This window comes from Ptiloglossa arizonensis, chromosome 9, assembly GCF_051014685.1.
Source record: "Ptiloglossa arizonensis isolate GNS036 chromosome 9, iyPtiAriz1_principal, whole genome shotgun sequence".
NCBI lineage: Eukaryota > Metazoa > Arthropoda > Insecta > Hymenoptera > Colletidae > Ptiloglossa > Ptiloglossa arizonensis.
Window position 1 is genome coordinate 11873476 of NC_135056.1, and position 21491 is coordinate 11894966.

General features: G+C 45.3%; 2 protein-coding genes across 9 annotated transcripts in view; both read left to right on the forward strand.

The window, feature by feature from the left end:
• Rbp6 (RNA-binding protein 6) overlaps positions 1-21491 on the forward strand; it is a 1213208-nt gene that overhangs the window by 1151943 nt on the left and 39774 nt on the right. For all 8 annotated transcript variants that reach the window (XM_076319893.1, XM_076319892.1, XM_076319894.1 and 5 more), the window contains 2 exons: positions 2535-2567; positions 3867-3950. In XM_076319893.1, the coding sequence (XP_076176008.1) occupies positions 2535-2567; positions 3867-3950 (117 nt within the window). The remainder of the gene's footprint in view (positions 1-2534; positions 2568-3866; positions 3951-21491) is intronic.
• LOC143151095 (uncharacterized) lies at positions 11988-14392 on the forward strand. Its single transcript, XM_076319901.1, has 2 exons — positions 11988-13446; positions 13682-14392. Exons 1-2 carry the CDS (start codon positions 13383-13385, stop codon positions 13954-13956), a joined length of 339 nt encoding a protein of 112 aa, XP_076176016.1. The 5' UTR covers positions 11988-13382; the 3' UTR covers positions 13957-14392.

Sequence of the window (21491 nt, forward strand, 5' to 3'; positions counted from 1 at the left end):
CTTAATAATAATGCGTGAGACGTGTGTCCTAGAAAGTACGTACTTTGCCCGAGAGGCTCAACAGTGTCAGTTTCGTAAGTAGACCAGATCTTAACATGCGGTTTATCTTTCTGTTCACCTTTGTAATGCTTTGTTGGGCCGGATTTTGGTTGTACGGGAAACGTAGCGTTGCGCATAGACAACAACAACAACGACAACAACAAGAACAACAGTAAACAAAAAAAAATTCAATAAATAATATAAATTAACGAATAAATAAGTAAATAAATAAAGAATAGAAAGTGCGCCTCCGTCGTAATCATTTTTTGGCGGGCGCGACGCAAGTACTTACGGAACGGAATTTAAAACGAAAAAAAAAAAAAAAGAAAAGAAAAAAAAAAACGTGAAAGAAAAAGTAAAATAGTAATAAAAGTAAAGAAAGAAAAAAAAAATAATAATAATACGAAAAGAAAATTAAATATTTGCGTTCCTTGGCAAATGTTTTATCGCAAACATTCTCTTTCTCTCTCTTCGGAAACATCCAGCGAGGAAGGATCAAAGAAATAGTCGTAAAATTCCGATAGAGTAACTCAATGGGATTCCACGTTGCCAAAGCTATCGATGTGACGTAAATGTTAATCGAGCGGCAACTCGATCGTAAACTCGAGCGGAACGAGCTTTATACGCTCCTCGAAACTGTAAGAGACTATTAATGTTAATGTCGTACGTAAACGTCTGCTTTACGTGAAATCGATTTGTTGCATCTGAGAAAGTACACGTATATTATTACTATTATTATTATTATTATTATTACGATTATTATTATTATTATTATTATTATATACATACATACTCGGATTAGCTATAATGTCAGCTATACACACATACGAAATACACACACGTTGCAATTATTTATATAAAATAAAATAAATGAATAAATATATATATATATATATATATTATATATATATAAATACACACACATAAATATTCTATATACACATATATACACATATGTATATATGTATATCTAACATACGAATCTATTTACGTATTATACACGAAATCGATATATCTATCAATATGACAGTAAGATTAATGGTATTTGAATAAACACGAGATAATGTTCGAAGCACATGCGAAGTTTTTCATTGTCGTTCGGACGGATTTTGGAAAGAGAGCAAAGTAGAAACGAACAGAAACGAAAACGATGTCACACGAAAGATAAAGTTGTTGCGTGCTTGACGTAATCAAAACCAGCCCGGTAGAAAGACATTAGGTACGGAATCACTAATACTATTAATATGTATCAGTGTATCTTAATGGCTAGAATAAATGCTCTTATACTTTTCCATCTGCGTATATTGTGAGAGCAGCGTCGATATGGACACTAGAATAGTGAATCAGTAGTGTAGTAATTGTGGTCGGTGTTTTTTTTCAATATTGTATCGTCGATCTAAATGTGGTAGTGGTGTCGATAATGTGTCACGTGTCACAACGAACGAAGCACGATACGACGTTTCCATTTTCATTTCGTTCTTAATGGAAGGGTCTCGAGCGCCCAAAAATTGGCAATTTCGCGTTACGTATCAACGTTGTCGCTCGTTACACCGGAATTACCTTTGCACGTGAAAGAATGTACAAAATTGCGTCTTCCTCGCGATCGCAGGACACATTACCGGCCCTTAGTCGATATCTAATAAGCTACATAGTCAGCCTAGCAATTATTACTTAACGGTAAATGATTAACCAATACCTTGAAGGCTACAATAACCATAGATCATAGGAGGGTTTATTTTGTCGTAGATTGGAAACACCTCGGCCGCGCGTAGTTACTAGTACCTTGTCACAGAATTTAGTCGATGCGCTACATAGTCGATGCGATATAAATCTATAAATAGTCAGAATCTTAGTTGTGTGGTCTTTTAAATTAGTATAAAATTATGAAATTTCATGGATGCCTTAATTTCTCTCTCTCTCTCTCTCTTTCTATTCTACTATTCTCCAGAGTCTTTCTTCTCTCTATGTTTTCCTTTCTCTCTGTCTAACCTAGAAGGCTTTTAATCCTGATTTCTTGTTTCAGTCTTTGTTTTTAATTCTTTTTTTTTTTTTTTTATTTTAATTTTTATTTACCCTTCTCTCATTGTTTGAACCTAGTCATCCGTTACACTCGAACCGTCTATTCCGACGAATTTCTGCAACGCTTTGCTTCATATTTAACTTGTCTCCATGTACATATCTTAATTGTCTACGCATTACCTTGGCCTGCACGAAGAAAAATATTGCGCAAGAAATTTTTTTTTTTAACACAGACGACGTTCGAACACTTTCCTCGTCCGTTCGCGATCACGTTTCGTACGTCATACATAAATCGCCCAATGCGTTTCTTCGTGCGTAGTTGCAGAAATTTCTATCGAGACTTGAAAGATCATTGCACTAACCGATATGAAAAGTAAATGGAGGGAAAAGAATGATACAGAAAAAAAAAAGAACAAATTTTAAACCGTATTGATCGATCCGAGCCCGGTATTAATGTGATCTGTTTTTCCTTATAGATTTTATGTGGTCCCTGGGAGCATTACCTGATGGTGAGTATGAAATATGCACGAACATGTACACCAAAACGACTTCAATGTCCAGTGACATGCCTACCGTTTCGTAACACATTTGACGTAAGACCATCGTTGTAATATTCATATACCGATCAATCACAAAGGAACCGGAAATTCCGTATTTGTTGGTAGCGCTGTTAGCTCGAGTCAGCGGGTTCATGCATGATTTACGTACGAATGACCGTATGGTCGTTTCATTTGTTAACCATGCAAATATCCACGATACGAAGATACGTTCGTTCGTTAACGTAATTATTTGTCTGATACGTAACTTGTCACGCGCTCTTTGACATACGCGCGAGAGGAATACGTAAATTGCATCAAAAACACGAATCGCGCCGGAATTAAATTAAAATATTAAAAGCAAACGCGTACAGGTTATTGACTATGCAAATCACGGGGATAGTAATTTTATCGTGTTCTTAATTGAAAATATTCTACCAAATATTACGGTACGTAATTAGGACATATTTCGTACATTATACTTTACACGAAACCGTTACGGAGAATCTACCAATGAAAAATATTATTTTTATTTGATCACTCTATTCGAATAACGCTTCGAAACCTGTACACCGCTTTGCACTCAAATTAGAAACTGATCGAAGAAATTATATCTAATCCATAGTACGATCGTTATACACAATTCTATTATTAAGACACTTATCGTATGTTCCTAACGTATGTTCGCAGCTTCGGGTTTTGTTCAATGAAACAGTGAAAGGATTTCTGTACAGGTTATCTCGCAATTCGTGTTAACGGAGAGAAAGTGAAAGATCAAATTTTTCTACCCGAGGTTTCGTTTTGCACTTGATACAAATTTCGATTAAACGGTATAGATCTCTGTTCTTTGTAGAAACGTCCTGAAATTAAAAACATACAAACCTTTGAACTACAGAGTTACAAAGTTTCTTGCACGAACTCTTTGGGGTACAGCTCGTGAAAGACTACAAACACCACCCAAATAACACAAATTATACTTGTATTCTCAGAAACTATATCTACACTTTGAATAATGAAATGATTAATCCATCGTGGTAAATATCCTTACTCACTTCCCAAGAGTTACTACACGAAGAACATTGATCTCTACCCGAGTGCACTCGACGAGTTCGTAAACTCGTGGAATAATTTTTAAAATCGATCCGGCCACGAATTGGGAGACATTCCGCGAAGTAACGAGCTCTTAGACGGCTCTGTGCTCGTCCCTCGAAAATTTCAGAGCCCGACCAACGAAAGTGCAGTACTTAACGAGACGTTCTGGTTTGTTCGCAGGTTTCCCAGCGGCGGCGTACGCGGCATACGCGGCAGGCCGTGGCTATTCTGGGTACCCTAGTTTCGGACTGCCCTACCCGACAGGTAACCACCTTAGCCTTAACCACCTTAACCACCATAATGCGGCCCACATCGCGCCCTTGAACCTGAACCTGAACCTCATACAGGCGCAGCCTGCCCCCCATCATAATCCGCCTACACCGACACCGCTCTTTTACCATCCCAATTTGGACCTCTACAACGCCATGCCTCTGTGAACTAACTATGTTGTAATTGATAACAACTCGACTCGAGCTATGCGCACACTCTAACCCGTTGCTACACCGCTAACTGTGCTCTCGCTGTCGCTGCCGTCGACCATCGTCGTCAGATCGATCCGAATCGACCGTGTACGCGCGGGTGTTGTCGGGCGTGCTGGTCGTGGCCATGGCTGATACCAGCCAGACCCGTCCTCTGAACAGAGACAGAGACGAGAATCTCGATGATTCTCTCTCTCGCTCGCTGGCGCTCGCTCGCGCGCACCGGGGGCTTTCGCCGAAGCCTTTTGTTTTCGAGAACCGGGTCTCTCCTCGGTCGAAACTTCCCCGAGCGAACAGGGGCTCCGTCGCGACGCGTATACGCGACGTGGAAAACTTTCCAAGATCACGACCCCCTCCCCACCGAGCGAACTCGCGTCCAGCCGGATTTTCGCGCGCTCGGTTCGAGACCGAACACACTTCCGATCTCCGACGATTCGCGGAGATACGCGCCTTTTTTTTTTTTTCTTTCTTCTTTTTTCTTTCTTCGTCACCCTCTTGTCGGTTCCAGGCGAATCTTTTCGTCGCGTGTGTCAGGAGGTCCGTTTTTTTATCGCCGAGCGGTTCCGTGCGACTAGACTACTCGGTTACTAGTAGTTGGTTCATTGCGAAACTGCTCGGTTACGAGTCGTTGATCGATATTTCGTGAAACTGCTCGGTTACGAGTCGTCGAACGATATTTTGTGAAACCTCTTGGTTACGAGATGTCGATCGACGTATCGCGAGACTGCTCGGTTACAAGTCGTCGATCGATACGTATGTGAAACCTCTCGGTTACGAGATGTCGATCGACGTATCGCGAGACTGCTCGGTTACGAGTCGTCGATCGATACGTTTGTGAAACTTCTAGGTTACGAGATGTCGATCGACGTATCGCAAGACTGTTCGGTTACGAGATATCGATCGACGTTTCGCGAGACTGTTCGGTTACGAGATATCGATCGACGTATCGCGAGACTGGTCGGTTACGAGTCGTCGATCGACGCGCCACGTAGCGAACGTTCGTCGAACGAACGGCGCGCGAGTCGTGGGCGCTCCGTGTCCCCCTCCCGCATGGTGGGGGGGACGGTGTACATTATTCGATCGTGCTCGCCCACGAGGTCCACGACAATCGAAAGGAAATTCCCGCCGGTGGGGGTTTCTCGATCGCGGCGGACCACCGACGGCGAGTCGCTCGATACGAACGAGCGGTGAACATTGTACAAAATCGCTATAAATTATCGTATCGGTACAATCTCGTCGAGTTAAGATTTAAGATAGCGGTTAAGAAGGTTTCGACCCTTAGGAAACTACCCCGTTCCGTATCTGATCGCCGCGCGAACGATTGGCCCGAGCGATCGATCGTGACCGGTCAAAGTGCATCGCGCGCGTATCGCGAGATTTATACGAATTCGCGAATTGTCGCTCGCGACGGGGTTCCTTTATCAACGGACGATGGGGGGCCGTCGGGAATTTCACCGGGTTTTTGCGACACGGTCGTGTTTCTTCGGAAACAATGATCGCGATCGAATTGTTTTGTACGACGTGGTAACGCTCGCGAGAACCGTCGACTTTGTCGTCGCTCAAAAATCTTTGGAGCTTTAGAAAAATTTGAGATAATCGAGAAATTTCGAGGAGCATCTTTTGATATTTCGCGGGACGAAAGGAATATACCATTGCACGTTTCGATGTATGAAAAGCTTGCCGGAAAATTAAAGAATATTCACATTTTTAATTAGAATCTCTGCAAGTTTGATATCCTTGCGGTTCATTTTCATTGCAAAAGTTTCTCGTTGGAATATTTGCCCGTTGGAATACAATTTATCGGAGTTTTGCAATTACAATTCTAGAAAGTAGGCATTAAAATATAGTGTCAGGGTACTTACCTATTAATTAGGTACGAGAACCATAGTCATTGAATTTTTATGTACCAGAGGTTAGGTACCAGCACTTGCGCAATAAAGTCGTCGAATGAAAATAAATAAGATATCAAAGCAATAGTTCGTTTGCCAAATAATCATCATTATAGTACAGTAGTCACCATTGTATAGATTTTATGGAATATGGTTAACAATAGCAGGTGGTGTAAGATTTTTGAGCGAGACTTTGATATATCATTCGTCTGGATACACGTAGAAAAATGGTTACAGAACGACAGAGCGACTCGTCCACCCATTTTCGTTCTCGTCCGTTCGTGGAAAGTTTTACGATACGGTGGATCCATAAAATTGATCACCTATCCGACCGTGCGTCAACATTGGGGAATATTATAACAAAGAAATAAATTTCGGAGCAATCTTTCGCCATATTCTCTCGTAAAAACATCTCTATCGAGTCGCAACGATTCCAAGAAAAATTCACACACGTTCTTAAAATTCGAAAATTCGCAACGAAACAAAACGTTAATGGTACGATCGGGGATCGTTCTCGGTGATAAATTTTCGAAAACTCACGATTATGTAATCGTTGAACGATTCTTCTCGTCTCTGGTCACGCGCGGAAAATGCACGCACGACGAAAAAACATTGGAAAATACGATTTACCGAATCGGGGGAAGATAACGAGCCGTTAACGTACGAGGGAAAGTTGGATCGTTAAACCGACTGTTTCTTAGCTCGATATCGGATTGCGTGCCTTCGACTATCGATAACAAACGGCTCGTGTCGTAGAATTTTCCTCGAAGGCGGCCCCCGCGACGCGAAACGTTCGAAAATTGTTCCCGCTAATCGATCGATCAATTTCAATTACTTTGTACCGAGCCCGAGCGGAACCGAACGACTCCGTATCGATCGTAGCACGATGGACATAAAAATTTCACCGACCGGTTCGAAGGAAAAGCACGATACGGAGCCCCGTTGGCGAATTTCCCGTCGTTATTAACCCCAGACCGGTACACGCGGCTTGTGTATTATCACTCGTTGAAATTCCGTTGAAATTTTAAGCGGTATAGAACGCGTCGCCGTGGCACGCGGAGCAAAATGATTCGATGGCGGTGAATCGGTGGGCGGTGGGTATCGAAACGCGAGTCGCTCGAGTTTTACCCGAAGATACGTTTAAATCGGGTACGGTCTATTAAATCGATCGTAATTTCGGATTAATTGCGCGCGGTCGCGGAACGGGGTAAAATGTCATTGTTAATATCGGGTAGGGGTAAACGGGAGCGTATCGATTGCAAACGATAGGCGAGGGAACCGCGCCGCGGTTGACCCTGCACGCATAGATATACACACATATACACTAGAGCAATTAATAGGAAACGTTTCGAAAATGAACGCATCCATGGCTTCGGGTATCGGCTGATCTAAATCGAAGCGGTTGATTGGAGGTAGTTGCGGGCAAACTTTTCGGGGTCAAGCACCCTTCGTGTTGAATTCGAACTCGAAATGAAAATCCGCGGTCCGATGATGGACGAAGAAGAACGAAAATAGAGTTTCGAGCGACGGTGGTGTTCGATCGGTGGATCCCGCCGACGGAATCACGCGCTCGTTGTACGCCTCGATCGGCTCGCGAAACGCAACGCGAACGAGCATCTACCCCCCTTATCCCCCACCGTTGCAATTCTATTCTTAAATTGTTCATTTTCGACTCTCGACTGCGAGTTTCTACGTTCGCGAATTTTTCAGTCGGTTCCATTGTTTCGTGCGTCTCGATCGGCCGGCGTTCTTTCCACGGGGAAGTGTAGAATCAATGAAATTGTCATTGGGTCGTCTTTGTTGCGAGTCAACGAAATTGTCGTCGTGTCATCTTTGGTCTAAAGGCAATGAAATTATTATCGTGTCGTCTGTTGTAAAGTCGAGAAAATTACTATTGAGTCGTCTGTTGTAAAGTCAATAAAATTACTGTTGAGTCGTCTGTTGTAAAGTCAACAAAATTATCAGCGAGTCGTTTGTTGTAAAATCAACAAAATTATCATTGAGTCGTCTTTGTTCCAAAGTCAACGAAATTATTATCCTATCGTCTATTGTAAAGTCAACAAAAAGTACAATCGCGTTGCCCTTGTTCGAAGGTCAACGAAATTATCCTCGCGTAATCTTTCTTGTAAAGTCGACAAAATTATTACGGCCTTGTCTTTCTTATAAAGTCGTCGAAGTCATCGCTTTTTTTTTATAAAGTCAAAGAAATTGTAATCGCGTCGTCGTTCGATGACTCGATATTTCGTTCCAATCGTGTCTTCTCAACATTCACGATGTTTCAAAAATGTCTATACTTCACAGAACGAATCTACGCGGCAATCCGAGTAAAGAACATCGTTCAAGTTCAACTGCAAATTTCGATGCATAATGTACACCGTGCGCGGGAGACCTTCTCGAGTATCGAACATACGTACACGTTGAACGCTCTTGGGCGTTCACCGCACACCGATCGATCTCCAGTCGAACGATTAATCGACCGTAACTCGAAAACCGGAGTACATCGAACGTACATTCGTGCCACGTTTTCGACTCGTCTTAGCGCGTAGATTCGTCCCTCGAACTTTCGAAACATCCTCCACGAGAGGAACAGAAACCTACGTATACAGAACTGATAAAAAAGAATTACGTTAAAAATACACTCGTATCGCTCCGATCAGCGTTCTTTCCACACGGAATCCCCCTTCCTCGAGGAAAGAATGCCCGAGTACGTTATACCGCGACCAGTGAACGCGAACACGAACGGCGTAGCGTCAAAAACGACAACCCCTCCCCCTTGGTGCACTAATCGCGTCCCCTGTGGGCTTTCGCATAACACTAGTTTCGGTGAAGCTTTCTTTTCGATCCCGTAACGTTTACCTTGCCCCCCACCCCCAGTTTTATCTGCTCTCTGCCGTTGCTCTTACACGTTTTTACCGTAGCCCCCCTTGTTCCCTTCTCTAGCGTCCATTTTTGGTCATTTGTCTGCCTCGCTCGTCTCTCTTCGCGAACTATCTCTCTCTCTCTCTCTCTCTCTATCTATCTATCTATCTATCTTTGCTCCTCGACCTCCTTCTTTGTTCAGCGAGATCCTCGTAGCGAGAGACACTTCGAGGGAAAAGTTTCAACTTGTTCGTACCCCCCTCTGCACTTGTGTGACCCCCCCACCCCCACCCCCTCTTAAGCCAGCGATACCGCTCCTCGCAAGCATGTGGAGCACGAAGATGAGCGAAACGATAGCGGACGAACTGCGACAGGTGTCCCGTGAACGTCACGGGGGGTGGCGGATGCCCCCCGGACGTAAATTAACGTCGAAAGGACGCAGTACGATCCGTTTCCAATCCCCCAGCCCCTCTGTCTGCCTCTCTCCGGGGCATTCAGTGGCCCAGGCGTCGATTCGACCGGGCCGCGACATCTTTTCGTCTCTCCTCTTCGAGGCAGCATCGATCCTTGCGGAACAATTCGCGCGGACGGGCGGGAAGAGAACTCATAAATAATGCACAATGTTTTTCGGACGTTGGACTCCATCCCTCCTGTGAAACGAATCCCCCCCGATCGCGTCCCTGCCCACGGTCCACCCCGAACCCCCTCGAAAAACGAAACCGTTCGACGAGCTTCCCTCTCCAGAGACATCGAAACCCCTCAGATGCTTCTCCACGGCGGTCGTTCCTCCAATTTCCCTCGCCGCCCGCTATTTAACGCATTCGAAATTGGAAAAAAGACAAGAGAAAAAAAGATCAGAAAAAAAGAAAAAATAAGAGAGAACAACCGAACACTTTTTGCCCGTGAGGAGGGGAGGGCGGGACCAAAAACCCCCGGCGCCTCCTCGTATACTCTTCGCTGCGTCTCACGCTGCGTACGGTTCACGAGGCATGGCGGTAGAAGGAAAAGTGGATAGCCACGATGATTGATCACCGTAAACGAAAACCTCTCCATCCTCCGTGGACAACCTTCACCACCCACCGTCACCGTTCCAAATCTAACCCGCACTCAGCTACCCCGGAGCTGTCCGTAACCCACTTCCAATGTCCGAAAAACATTCGTCGGTTAAACCACCCTCCGAACACGAGGGAGGGTCGGTTTCGACCTGTTTCGTGCCTCCACGAACGATGAATATTTCCTCGCGAGATCGAACCTCAGGGAAGGATTTACATACGGAACGGGAACTCTCATCAGTGTGCGCGGCCAACGTGGATAAGGGTGGGTTAGGGGTGCTCGCGAGTGTGTACGAAACCGTACTACGAAAACGTATTCTTACTATCACGGGGCCGCAATTTCGCGCGAACTCCGCTCGACTATGCGACCGTTATTTCGTTTCACGAATCGATTTGCGATGCGTCGCGCGATCGAGCGGAGCCGGGTACATCTCGCGCTTGAATCGAAGAAATCCGCTCGACATTTCACGAACGGACCGAGGTGCACGATTACACACGCTCGCGTTGCCGGTGTATTCGATATACGTTTAATTCTTCGACGTTCTTCGTTCGTGTAGCATCGATTTGGATTCTATACGTGGCGCACTTCAACCTTAACTGGTTCTTCGGAGTGCAAGCTCCTCGAAGAGGTGTGTACCATCTCGGAGGAGAGGTGTTCCGAAGGTGTGACGAAACTCGTGTTTGTAACGTTGTAACGATGACGGGGGTTTGAGAAATAAACGAGAAATCTTTGGGTCAGGAGTGTCCCAAATGTGTTGTTTTTAAGTGTAATAGGACGAAAGGGTTAGGGAAATACACGGAGAGGTCTTTGGGTAAAAATGTCCAGGAAGTATTGTAAACCGGGTTTTTCATTTTGAAATACGACGAAGGGACTGAGAATAATACACGAGCGTATCTGTTGTTATAGATTCAATTTTAGAAAAAGAATGTATCGCGAAGATGGGCCGAAAAGGACTCAGGGAACGCTTTAAGGTTAATTACCGTAGGTGGAAAATATTGGATAAATTAAAATACGCGTAAGGGGACTTTTGGGTTACACGACTCAACTTGAAATACAAGTTTAGGATCTCGAAACGAAAAATTGTCCACTTGAAGCTCGCAAACGTTCGCGATTTCTAATATCGGAAGACTACAGGAACAAACAACATCGAAATAGTGTTCCCCGCGGAAAGAGTACCAGTGTAATCTCGAATAAAGCGTTTGCACAGATCCAGAGGAAATTGTTTTTCGTCTCGGGTCCTAAATTTGTATTTACTGTACTCTATATATAAAAACTGATCGAATAATTTCGAAGCATTCTCTGCGAGTTGTCGCCATCTACGAATAGTCGAATTTACCATCGGTTGGTGGAATTTCCAGAATTTCTTATCGAATTTTCGCCACGATCGAGACCCGATTAATACGAAATCGATCGTTTTCGATGCACACGTCGATCCAACGAGTGTAGCTATCGGTGAACTTAACGATCCCGGCGTCGAAAACACGCTCGATCGTTCGTCGACGTCGTCCTTAAAGACGCCCGAAACTTGGCCCGATTCGAGTCGCGTTTCGGCATGAAACACCAGCCACGTCGAAACGACCGTGTTCCTCTCACCCGGTTAACGATTCGCGGGACAAGTTCGCGCGATTATCAATTTGGAGCGCAACTACTACACGGGGCACCGTTGCTCGCAGTTTCTCCGCAACGCGCCAGCTGCGCGTTCTTCGACGCCCTGATTCGTCGCCACCGTCTCGCTGATCCCGAAATCTCGAGACGAGAACCCCTTGTGCACGAGGAGAACGAAAAATTAGAAACTGTCCGTGCAAAAGAGAGAGAGAGAGAGTGAGTGAGAGAGAGAGAGAGAAAAGGTTTAGCTGAAAGAAACAAGAGGAACCAGTGAGACTAGGGACTCAGGGGGTTGGTGGTACTTTCAGGTGCCTTGGGACTACCGCACCTGTCGGCCGGAGACACGGCGCTGCACAGCTTCTCCGCGGAGTACAGAATCATTCCCGAATAACGAGCCCCCCGAACCCTCCCTCAGAAATTGCGGAAGAACCCCCGAGAAACCCCCGAAAAATCGAAACGGGGATCGCGGTGAAAGAGCGCGACGCGTGCGAGTGCGTGTGTACGAGGGGTCGTGGAGTCAGGGGGAAGAAACACGTGGAATGATTTCTCAGGGGGTGCACGAAAGGGGTGGAAACGGAGGTACTTGGATACTTGCTCGAGTTGCTCGAATACGAGGGTACACCGACAGGTATAATCATCTGTCGGGTGCCTGGTCTTGTCTTGTTCGTGTCGATGGACACGCGTTACGTCCAATCGCGATTTCGTGGAAATACCGTGGATTACGTTAGAGAAAGTGAAAGAGCGAGAGAGGGTGAGAGAAAGTGAGTAAACGAGTAAGCGAACGAGTGAGTAAGAGAGGGAGGAAGGGAAGATGGAAGGGTGTGGGTGAGTGAGAGACTGGGTGAGTGAATAAATGTGGAAGTGAATAAGTGGGTAAGTGAGTAAATGAATGAATAAGTGAGTAAGTTAGTAAGTGAGTAAATGAGAAAGTGAATAAGTGAATAAGTAACTAAATAAAGAATAAGCGAATTAGTGAATGAGTAAGTGACTAAATGACTAAACGAGTAAACGAGTAAACAAGTAAACGAGTAAGTAAGTGAGTACGTGAGTAAGTAACTAAATAAATGAGTAAGCGAATGAGTGAATGAGTAAGTGAATAAGTAATTAAATAAATGAGTAAGCGAATGAGTGAATGAGTAAGTGAGTAAGTAACTAAATAAATGAGTAAACGAGTAAACGAGTAATCGAGTAATGAGTAAATGAGTAAATGAGTAAACGAATAAGTGAGTAAGTGAGTAGGTGAACGAACAAGTGAGAGTGGAAGGAGGGGAGAAAGGGAGAGACTCGAGGAGCGAGTGAGCGCGAGAAACTTGACAGATCGCTTCTTTCTTCGTTCGCGGTAACAGCAAACTCGTCTTCGACATCGACTGGCTTTTAAGCGCGTCCTTCTTCCCCCGTGGCTAATAACGCGACCACACGGTTTCGTCGTGCTTCCTATACAGGGTCGATGCGGTGCCTACTATGAACAGGCCTAACGACGTCTTCTTCGAACGTAATCGTGACAACGAGTTTCCTTTTCTTTTTTTTTTCCACGACACCCCTCGCTCCGGTACTCTCGCACTCGAACCGGTCGCATCCAGCCGAGGAATTTTCAGCAAGGTCTCGCGAGACACTGGATCGGTAATCGGCTCGGAACATCCCTCTGCTCCGTTTCTCTCTTTGTTCGACCATCGGTGCCTGGTCGTCGCGCGCGTTCCGTACGATAGCGCTTCTCTTTTTTCTCTTCTCGGCCCCTTTACACGAGATCCGGCGAGACGTTGGACAGTTTCCTCGATAGAAACCCCCCGCGCGGCGTGAAAGAGTCTGAAAGGATGCGAGGTCCGGGATACACGCGATGTCGTGGTGTCCGCACGGGAAAATTGTACACCCTCGTTCGTAAGTATCAGGACATCCGGAATTTTTCGCGAGAAAGGCGCAGAAACCGTTCTTTTTTTTTTGGAGAAAAATACGATTCTCGTTGTACGCGTCGTATTTTCGTCCACGACTCTTTAGACGTGGTTTTTAAAATACCGTCTTCAAGAATTCGAAATATCGTTTTACAGAAAGAAAATTTCGACTTGTTTTCTATCACAGAGGTGACGTAACCCTTTCATATTTTCATTTTTGATAGATCTTTTGAGTAATAGTTTTTCACCACATAGAGCATCGAACGCGGAGAATATTCTTTGGAAGTTTCGAACAGTTTTGGATTTACTTTCGACAAGTGTCCCAATACTTCTGCACGAGGATGCACCTCGATCGCGAAACTTTCGAATACTTTTATTTATTCATCATCTGGATCCTGGAAGTTGTCAATATATTTGTCGCTCTTTCGAAGTAACGTATTTTCTTTTCTTTTCCTCACACCTCCTTCCGCGAATGGCGCGTGATATTTTTTGCGCTTGAGAGCAGTTTCGGATTATCCGAGATTACCCTGTACACAGTGAATCGATAAGAGCTGCCACGTGAAGTATCTCGTGATCGATCGATTCGATTAAGGAACGTTTCGTGCGAAATGCATTGTGTTCAAAGGGGGCCTATCGAACGATTGCCTTTTGAAACATTTTACGTCCCGTAGTTGCAGAGACATCAAGATCGTTGAAAAAACTCAAGATCGCCTCGGTACCTACGAAAATGTGCGATAGAAAAAATTGAAAGGGCGTTCTTTCGAATAGTAATAACAATTTTTATCGATTCACCCTGTGTAACTGCTCTTACGATTAGCGAATATTTGTTTCGAAATATCGTCGGTTGATTAAAATCGGATTAAATCGGTTTCAATTTTAAATACATATTAACCTAATACTCGTAATCTTCGGGCTAATTGAAATTTCTGCTTTCGACGGGCGGTAAATTAATGACCGTTTGCGATTCTCTAAATAAACAGCGGTAGAGCGCTTCGAATAAACGAAACTTCGCGCGGCTGTTCCTCGGTGCGTTTTTGAAAATCGATACGCTGGAAAATTCAGCTCGAAAGTTGCATTATTTTTCGGTCGAACGACGCATTTCAATTGTACGATATATCTTCGTCTCGATTTACGATCGATTCTTCTTTTTTTTCGGTCGTCAAGCATCGAATACGGTCCACTCCGATTGGAAGAGAACCGATTTCACGAGGATCGTGACGAGTTCGATCGATTCTTATTGCGAATCTTCGATTCTGCGATCGGATAAAATTTTCGCGACCTTTCGAGGAATTTCTTCGGTCACTCGACTCGTAATTTCGCGACGCGCGCGGAAATTCATTCTCGCGTATACTGTTCGAGCTCTACAGGTGTGTAGACTTAATTATAGTCTTACCTCGACGTACGATTTTTATTCGAAGAAATTACCTTCAAATGCTCTCACAACGAATCAAGTGGGCAACACTCGGTGCTTTGCATTCAAGAGCCAAGGAATTTTTTAATTTTCTCGTCGAACGTTTCAAGAATCAAATGGAGCAACTTTCGCTAACCGAGTTCGTTCTTAAACTCTTTGGGGATGGATTATTTCGAGATGAAGTACTATTTCGTGCGATCTATCGTACTCGCGATAACCTCATCGTGTTACGTCAGTGGGGAATTTGGTCTCGATATTAGTGGTCACGATATTTAAAATTGAACAATCAAGAAGAAGTATAAATAAGAAGAAACTAAGAAATGATACTACTGTTAATCGTATAGATTGTAACGTTTGTCCGTGTTTCAAAATTTACTACGCTAACATCAACGATTGAACGTCCTTAATCTCTTATACTACTTTCAATAAATAGAATCGATACAAGTTGCAAAAGAAGCAAACAGTTTCCGTATCGTAGTTATTTCACTAAGCGACCAAGGGGTTAACAAGTTGAATAAAACGATGCTGACGCAGCAAACTTACGTTTCTTTGAAGGGCTGAAAGAATCCAACCCCAACGCACAGTAAACTTTCAAATAACCGTTCCTATCGTTTGAGATGCTACAAAATAAAAAAAAGTATGCCAACGGGCTACCGAGTATTTCCATTTTTCACTCTACGATTCAAATGTCGAGGATATCCTTAACCGATTCAGACTTTAGCCGTTCCACGTTTCGCGTGGACGAGCTGCGGCACCGATGATTTTTCACATTTTCCTTCAACGTTCGGAAGATGGGGGTATAACTAGAAACTACGATCAAAAATTATTTCAAATTGGCAACTACGAGTCTTCTATCCTGACTTGGGTTACATTCAGCTTTCGACTGAAGACAATGACGTAGATCGTTAATTGTAACCAAGGTGAGGATACAAACACTAGCCTTCTTCTCGCGAATTAATTCCTTCAAAGTAAACGGATCGTACCCAGTAAACTATCGTCACGGTCAACGATATTATACGATTTCCAACGACTTTTCGAACGGGCCTCAGAACTGGACGAAACTCGTCCCAGAATCGAAACCAATTACGTATACACCGTGTCGCGTATTACCCGACACGCGTCCGTTACGTGCTCCTCTGTACGAAATCTTCGCCTTCGCCGATCGACGCGTTCCATCCGTCCGTGTATCGTCATTCGTCGTCCATCAGTACGCCGGCGGCCTATGGGTCCGCGATAGACTGGTTTTCAAGCGCGCGATCGATGAGAAGTGGGGAGGTCTCTGAAAATAGTCTTTCAAGCTTGGCGATATTTCCACGCGTACATCAATCCGATGTACGACCGGCTGTACGCGTGGTATACACACGCGTACAACGCGCACACGTCGGATCGAAGTCCCCGGTCCTTTCATTGGGGAGCCTGGCTCGTGCAGGCGCGCGCGGTGGGGGTACGCGTGAAGGGGTTTCGAGCCGCGTGAAAGGGTGGGGGTAGGGGAGGGGCATGAGGAGGGAAGGGGGGCTTGTACGAGCGGGAGAGGTGCACCGTCGTATTTCACAGTCATTACCGTAACGTGTTGCCGTGCGCGCTCGTTGCGCCACGCAATAAATCGTCGGTTACCGTTACCGTGGATGGCGCGCAAAGGAGGGTACGGGAGGGGAGGAGGAGGGAGAGGGACCGGCTCGGGTGTTATTGTGGCACCCCCTCCCCTCCCCCGCACCTTCCCTCGTCGTTCGTATCAACCCTCGAGCTACCCGCGCGACGCGCGGTCTCTTCATAACAATCGTAACCTCTTTTTCCTCTCTTTCACCCCTATCGCAGCTCTTCGGCGCGGAGCTCGAAGGAACCGTCGATTCGAAAGATCATCGTCACCGATCCGTCGTGTTTCGACGCTCTCTCGACCCTTCTTCTTCTTTCGTAACTCTATTTTTTATTTCAGCTTCTTAGCGGTCTGTTTACCACTGTTATTCGATTCTAACAATCGTCAGTTCTTGTTCTTTCACTCGACGCTCTCTCGATCCTTCCTCTTCTTTTGCAACAATATTTTTCGTTTCAGTGTTGCATCGTGATAGTTCGTTACGATGATTCGTTTACGATAGTCACTTGCCGTTTACCCCAACCGAAACTTTCGTTCGTTGAACACCGTTTCGATCGTACCCCCTCCCCAAAGTTACGAGTCCCCTCCATCGGTACACCTGTGAGTCTCCATCTTTGAAGAGGCCACCGATGAAGTCCCGCCGCGCGATTTTTGCCTACTTTAGGCCCACTCTGCGCGCGAAACACGCGCGCAACTCTCCCCATTGTGAGCTTTTTCGAGGACCGCGACCCCCCATCCGATGTACCATACATGTCGATACACAACGTTGTACATATGTTTCGCTCGTACGGGAGGAGGCCACGCGTCGTAATTTTATTCCTCGAGCTTCGCGTTGGGAACCCCAAGTATTCAAAGTTCGCGCGCGCGCGCGAACGATGGTCCGAGACAGCGTAGTCGTCGAGCGGATTGGTTGAATCTCGAGTCGAAGGAGCGGGGGAGGGCAGCTGGGCGTGGCGACTTTCGTTGCCTCCCACAATGCGGCGGAGTAGTAATGTAAATGTAGACATCGAAACGAAACTCATTTCTCGTATTACGTTGCTTCGATATAGACGGAATGTTTCTGTAACTAAACGTTGAAAACGTTTTGGAACATGCGTCAAACGAGATTGTCACCTCTCGTTCGATGTTACGTTCCCCACTCCGCTGCGCGGTGGGTGGTAGCGAAAGTCGCCCCGCCTAGCCACCTTCCCCCACTCCTTCGACTTGTAGGAGTTGACTAATCCGTCCGGCCACTCTGGTTCGATACCCTCGTCCACGTACGTGCTCGTCACGAATGCGTTCCGAGATAGCATGTATACACGAGGGTGATCGGAAAGCGGTCGCGCACCGCTTTCGAATCACCGTGTACATACGCGCGTTTATACGGTTACCAACGAAACTCGCTCGTAGATGCGCGGGCGTCTGCGTGATTGTGCCCCACGACGCGAGGGGCGTTGACTGTACCGCGTTGCATTTCGTAAAATGCAACATTTTTCAATCGATTACCGCTGCGCGAAGAATCAATTCGAGATGGTTCGTTGAAAGATTTTAGCTTTTGTTAGATGTAGCAAGATAGACTTGAACATTTCTGAAATAACGTTACTTGAAATATTAATACCGCTAACGATCATCGTTGCGAACCCATTACTCGATAGTTCCACTCGTTGATCATTGATCGGGTCACGTCTTGCCCGAGACTGCTCTAAAACCATGAATAATGAATATTTGAAAATTTACTTCGGTCGTAAAATTACGGATCGCTCTGAGGGACTTTTCTAAATTAGAGTGTTGCAAAAAAGTACCTTGGCTTGGTAATATTCCGTTGAATAATATGCACCAGCACGGAAGAAGTACATACAAACGAAACGTAAGAGAAAACTCGATGTATAGCTCGACCGGTAAGAAAAGATCCCTCGGGGAGTGGTCCGAGCATGGTGGGGTGACCGGTGGGAGGCGCGTAGCTATCGGGTGTGATCCGATAGCGTTCGAAAAATGTTGTTCTTACGGAGGGATCGTGTAATTGCGATTGAACGACGCGAAACCGAATGTATCGAATGTACACTTGGTTTTTTAAATGTGCACGATGCAATGCACGAGTACGGTCAACGATAACTCGACAACGCACTGGGATGCATTTTTCACTCGCACGCTCGAGCATGTACGGGTGATAATATACATACTTATATATATACATAAAGAATATATATATATACATGATTACTATAAATAAGAGAAAGAATTATATACATATAAATATAAATATATAAATATATAAATATATATATATATATATAAATATAAATATAAATATACGAAGGGAGCTATGTAAATTAATGTTGTTCATATTTGTTGAGATACGGATCGTATATAAATTGTCGATCGAATATTAATCATTTCTACGATGACGATCGACCGCCACCGATCAATACTTTTAAGTAACGCCTACTGCAATACACGGCGTTATTTGTTCGATCGGCCTTTCTAATTTTTTTACGGGAACACGACCGCCGATACTCTGTCACTTTTCATTGCTTCGTTGTAGTTTTTTTTTTTTTTTTTTTTCATTCCGTTTCTATATCGCACGGTGTTTCGGATGTCGAACAATCATTGTTGTCGCAAACAACGCGATATTGCGGCGCTTCTAATTACAAAGAACGATTTGACTGACAAGCCGGCTTTTGTTCGTCCGTGATTGGCCACGGCCATGTTTCCAAACACGCTCGCCAATCGGTTCGAAACGATCGCATTGTCTGGCCGTGAAGCTTTTTCATTTCCAGCGGGTATCTTTTGCAAGAAACACGTACTGTATACGTTCTCGATCGATGGGAGCGCGACGAATCGATGCGCGAAATCGTCGATTCCCATTTTCTCGCGAAACTTCGCTCCAGGAGCGTCGACTCGAGGTGCATCCGACACTTGGAAGCGTGCAACGTGAGTTAAAAAAAGAAAAATACGTCTCGCGCTTTTCGGCGGCTCGATACACGCTGCGAAATATCCCACGTTAAGTTGTTTCGATTTTCCACGGTGGATTTATGAATATTCCACGTTGTAAAGTATTCCCACGTTGGGCGGAATATTCGTCCGATCCACCGTGAAAAATCGGAATGACCCGCGTTAAGTGGAACATTTTTCCAATCGACCGTGAAAAATTGCAATAACTCTCCCGACGTTCCACGGTGGGACTGTCGATATCTCACCTCGCGATCGAACGAGGGTCTAATCGATCTGTTTCTTCGCTCTGGTCATTTTGCATCGTTCCGGGCGTTCGGCAACCGTGCCTCGAAAGTCTCGAACGACGATAAGCAGCTTCCCGTTTGTCGAGCCGAGAAACGAGATACGCTTCCGACGAAATAACATTCGCGCATCGACGAGTCGCGATTCTTCCACCGGAACAGCGTTGGGCAAGCGAGAAGCCGCGAAAGCGAGCGAGCACGATTTCTCCAAATCGCCGAAAAATATTTTTTCTCGATCGAGTCGAGCCGAGAATCGTAGCCCCGCCCCTTCCCCAACGCTGGACGAAACAACGAATCCACCGAGTCTCCACCCACCCCCTCTCCAAATTGCTCTGGTATCTGGTGAAACTTGAACCGAAAAATAAATGACAAAAAAAAAAGAAAATTAAAAAAAAAAAAAAACACCAACCCTCTTCTCACGTGGATCTCTTGACCGGAAGTTACGAAAAATGTTCACAGACGCATGGCTGGCAAACTCTGTGGTCCTCCGTCAAGCAAAGCGTCGTCTGCCTCTACCCCCATTCCATTAGGTACTGTTAAAGACACAAGATATCGAAAGAGAAAAGAACACGCAACACAACTCGTACACACACCACGCACTCTCGTACACCGATCTATATATAACCACAAACGTTCACACAGACACACGGGAACACGAACGTGCCCGAGCACGCACGGCAAACGTACACGTACACACGCGCAACAATCACACTGCGATTCGAGGGAGGAAACAAAAGAAAGAATAGTCGCGAAAGCGCAGCGCCGCTTTCCGCAATAAAGTTTCACGTTTCGAACAGAGTGGAACGAAGGAAAGCCCCTGCGAGGAAAGAGACGGGTTGAAAAAAAAAGAAACGAAAAAACAAAAAACAAAAAACAAACACCGAAACCCGAAAAAAGAAAAAGCGAAAAAAAGTAAAAAAAAAAAAATACAAAAGAAAAAAAAAGAGAAACGAGAAAAGGGAAAAGAGAGAAAAATCGATGCGCGGTAAAATAGGCCCCCCAAGCGTCGAGCACATGTCCAATTTCTTCCCCCCTGACCCGTATCGAGAGGGCCCCCCGATGTTCTCTCTTTTTTCTGCGCTTCCATTTCATCAAACTTTCTTCTTCTCTCTAACCAAGTAGAAATTAGGTAGATAATGTGTACTCCTATACCGTCACTTCGAGAGGAAACCGTAACGAGGAAACCGAAAAGAGTACAGAGATGAACGCACGTCCGAATCTAGGATGCCCTAAATGGCGAGGCTGCGCGTGGCCGCGCGTTGCCCGTGGACACGAGCGATCGCGTGTATCTATGGAACGATACACATGTACCTCGGTTCGCACAATTTCGCGGCTCCGTAGTCGCTCGGTTCCGCTCGCGGACGCTCGCGAGTCTCGAATACACCGCGAGACACGATACACACCTGTACGCGTAACGTCGATAGTTCGCGACGAGTGGTAAAGAAAGCTCAAAAAATCGAAGCACCGGCTCGCCACGTGAAACACGCCAACGTCTCGGACACGCGACAGCGTCGCCAGCCAGCCGAAAGAACGAAAATGAAAAATACAATAAATATATAAATAAAAAGAGAAACAATACCAATAGCCAACCCCCGGTGGAAGTAAAAGCCAACGATTTAACACGAACGAAAGAAAGCCGTCAAGATCATTCTTGCCCCTTCGTTATAGTGCATGCGTATGTGTGGGGGAGGGAAGGTAACGAAGTGGAAAGTAACGAGTCCGTTTCGAAGACGTACGAGCGCGATAAGTGATCGCAGAGTCCAGGGGTAGACACTCGTGCGAAGAGTACGATCGAAGAGTCAGTTTCCGTGGGCGAACCC